Source organism: Propithecus coquereli, unplaced genomic scaffold (assembly GCF_000956105.1).
Source record: "Propithecus coquereli isolate 6110/MARCELLA unplaced genomic scaffold, Pcoq_1.0 Scaffold459, whole genome shotgun sequence".
NCBI classification, from domain to species: domain Eukaryota; kingdom Metazoa; phylum Chordata; class Mammalia; order Primates; family Indriidae; genus Propithecus; species Propithecus coquereli.
In genome coordinates, this window is record NW_012150385.1 from 1,701,768 (window position 1) to 1,705,096 (window position 3,329).

Here is a 3,329-nt window from a genome sequence, read left to right on the forward strand (position 1 = left end):
ATTATTTCATCATGTTATTGTTATACTGATGATTTTAATCCAATCAGATATTCTGACTAGGAGGCTGTGTGTGTGTGTGTGTGTGTGTGTGTGTGTGTGTGAGTGTGTGTGGTATGTGTGATTATTACAAAGGAGGAAAGTAATTAAACATTTCTTAATGACAATTTGGTAAAGACAGTGTTTTAAATAGCAGTTCTTAAATATTTTTCCCATTGTGTCCTCCTCTACTACTGAAACTTACTGTGTAGAGCTAACCAACACCCAGAATTAGGTGTTTATCATTTCTGCACATGTTGAAACCTTGTGAATACATATGTGTATGGTCAGAAATATTATGTAGTTTGGGTTTTCATGTTCTAAATATTTTTATAAGTGGTTAGACACTGTATATATCATTCTAAATTTTTTTGTTTGGTCAGCATTATATTAATGAGGTCTAGCCATATTGACACAAGAAACTCTGGTTCAGGTAGTTAATTAATTACAGACAGGGTCTCTCTATGTTTCCCAGGCTGGAATGCCGTGTCTTCATTATATATGTCTGCAAATTTTAACGAGAGGACTCAGTCAATCCTCTTGCCTCAGACTCCGAAGTACCTGGGACTAGAGTAACATGCCACCATGCCCCACTAACATCTTTGCTTTTTGTAGAGGTGGTGTCCCGCTATGTGGCCCAGGCTTGTCTCAACCTCCTGGCTGCAAATGATACTTGTGCCTTTGTCTTCAAAGGAGCTAGGATTACAGGTGTGAGCGAGCACACCCCTCCTAATTTTCTGCTAAAGAACTATTTCATGAAAATTCTTAAGATACTCGTAAGATATACTGAAACAAACTCATTTTGGAAACAAAAATTATGGAGTTCATTCCTTGAAGTCCATTATTCCTATCAGTAAATTTTGCATTGAGTTTGGAATATAAAAAGTCATGATTAGCTAATAATTCATTGGCTATTTAATTTTTTGAAGAATAATTCAATATTGAGTGCTTAGCATACATTATTTCTTAGATGTGTTTTATATATGGTTTTGCATGGGTAGCTGAAGAAACTTTAAGATGGCTAACATTGAAGAAACAAGAAATATGGGAATGCTGGTAGCCCACATGTGTGTGGAAAAAAGGAATATTTGTATGAACTGTTATTGTGCAAGTGTATGTCCTGGCTGAAAAATTGACAACAATTTCTCTAATGTGAAATTGATTGCACATTCACCTGAAGTGTGTTCACACCTGTGTACTTCTAAAATTACAAAACAAACTGAAGACCAGGATAAATAGTTGTAGTGAGGTGATATCCATGATCCTGATGTGTTGTGTTAAAGATACGCTGCAGCCTTCTGCCATTGGCTTTGACATTTATCTTCTCAGGGTCATCATTTGCTTCTTGGATGAAGACAACTGTTTTCCTCATTGACTAGCATGTTCAAATTGGTATCGGTGTACATTTCTATTTCAAGTTACTTGAAAATTAATCTCACTTTTGAGATCTTGACTTCATGCTGTAGAACACCTACCCCTCTATTTTTCATCAGCATATTTCCCTCATGTTGCTGTCCTAATAATCAAAAAACAAACAGACAAAAACCTTATCATTTACAAAGTATTGTCTGAGGATTCAGATTGAGATTAGTTTTTTATGAATGTAAGGTTGGCTTTGCCATATTTACATTTATGTAGTCATTAGTGTTAATGTATGTCCCTTTTGGTTTTTAGGGTCTTCTAAGAAACAACCTCCCTCGAAGGTAATAACATGTATATTTTATCTTGAATTATTCACCACATATTGTATGAAATATACATTATTTATGAAACACTTTGTTTGAAATCCCATTCAGCCAACCACTGAAATTAAAGCATTTGTTCCAGAGAGAGCACTAGAAACAGAGAACACACAAACATCCAAACCAGGTAAATACCTCTGTTGAGAAATAGGATCTCACTGCATTGTCCAGGCTGAAGTGCAGTTGTGCAGTCATAGCTCACTGCAATGTCGAAGTGCTGTGGTCAAGGGATCCCCCTGCCTCAGGCTGCCAAGTAGCTGAGATAGGGGCTCCTGCCATCAAACTGAAGTAATTGTCATTTTTTTTCCTGTAGTAGCCTGGTCTCGGCATGCCACACAAGCTGTTGATGAAGTCCTGGACTCAAGGCCTCCTTCCCTCGTGTCCTCCCTGAGTGCTGATTTTGTAGGCAGGATCCACGGTGCTGGGCCCAAATCAGGTAAATTTTGTAATGCAAATTTTGGCCTGGAAGGAATTACATTAAAATGTATAAATGCTTACAGTCTACTCATTTGTAATTGTTTTTCTGAGTTTGATGGAAGGATTTGCCATAAATAATGCAAATGTTATTATCTGTTTCCATATTTGAAATAAGATGTATATAAGCATAGGAAAACAAATTTAAAAGTACCTAAGTTTTTACTCATGTGTTTTCTACATTTTTTTTTTTTTTTGAGACAGAGTCTGGCTCTGTTGCCCTGGCTAGAGTGCCGTGGCATCAACCTAGCTCACAGCAACCTCAAACTCCTGGGCTCAAGCGATCCTCCCACCTCAGCCTCCCAGGTAGCTGGGACTACAGGCATGCGCCACCATGCCCAGCTAATTTTTTCTATATATGTATTTTTAGTTGTGTAGATAATTTCTTTCTATTTTTAGTAGAGATGGGGTCTCGCTCTTGCTCAGGCTGGTCTTGAACTCCTGACCTTGAGCAATCCACCCGCCTTGGCCTCCCAGAGTGCTAGGATTACAGGCGTGAGCCACCGCGCCCAGCCTACATTTATGTTATGACACACTAAAGGTCCAAATTTAGAATCTCTGTAGTTGTTAGGGAGTCACAGAGTGAAATATGACACTGCAATTTTTCCTGTGTTTCAAATGCTCTTTAAAATTCCTTTTTTTTTTTAGAGAGAGAACATTCTTTTTTCTTTTTTAAATCAGGATCTTATGGGGGGTACAAATATTTTGGTTACATGAAATGCATTTGCCTCACTCAAGCCAGGGCTATAAGTGTGTCCTTCCCCCATACGGTATGCCCTGTTTCCATAGCTGTGGGTTTACTCCCACACCCCTGCTGCCCCCAGCCCCATCCCCCCACCTCACCGACGCCCAGTGAGTACTACAACCATGTGAGCAGCTTAATGTTGATGAATTAGTACCAGTTTGATGGTGAGTACATGTGGTGCATGTTTTTCCATCCTTGGGATACTTCACTTTGAAGGAAGGGCTCAATGTCTATCCGGGATAAAATAAGAGGTGCTAGATCAGCATTGATTTTGTAGTTGAGTAGTATTCCATGGTATACATATACCACATTTTATTAATCCACTCAGGTAT

General features: G+C 38.6%; 1 protein-coding gene across 1 annotated transcript in view; it reads left to right on the forward strand.

Moving 5' to 3' along the window:
• The window catches only part of LOC105818888 (ankyrin repeat domain-containing protein 26-like), a 105,813-nt gene that overhangs the window by 56,070 nt on the left and 46,414 nt on the right, over positions 1-3,329 (forward strand). Inside the window, exon 7 of the mRNA XM_012655023.1 lies at positions 2,537-2,587. Within this exon, the coding sequence (XP_012510477.1) occupies positions 2,537-2,587 (51 nt within the window). The remainder of the gene's footprint in view (positions 1-2,536; positions 2,588-3,329) is intronic.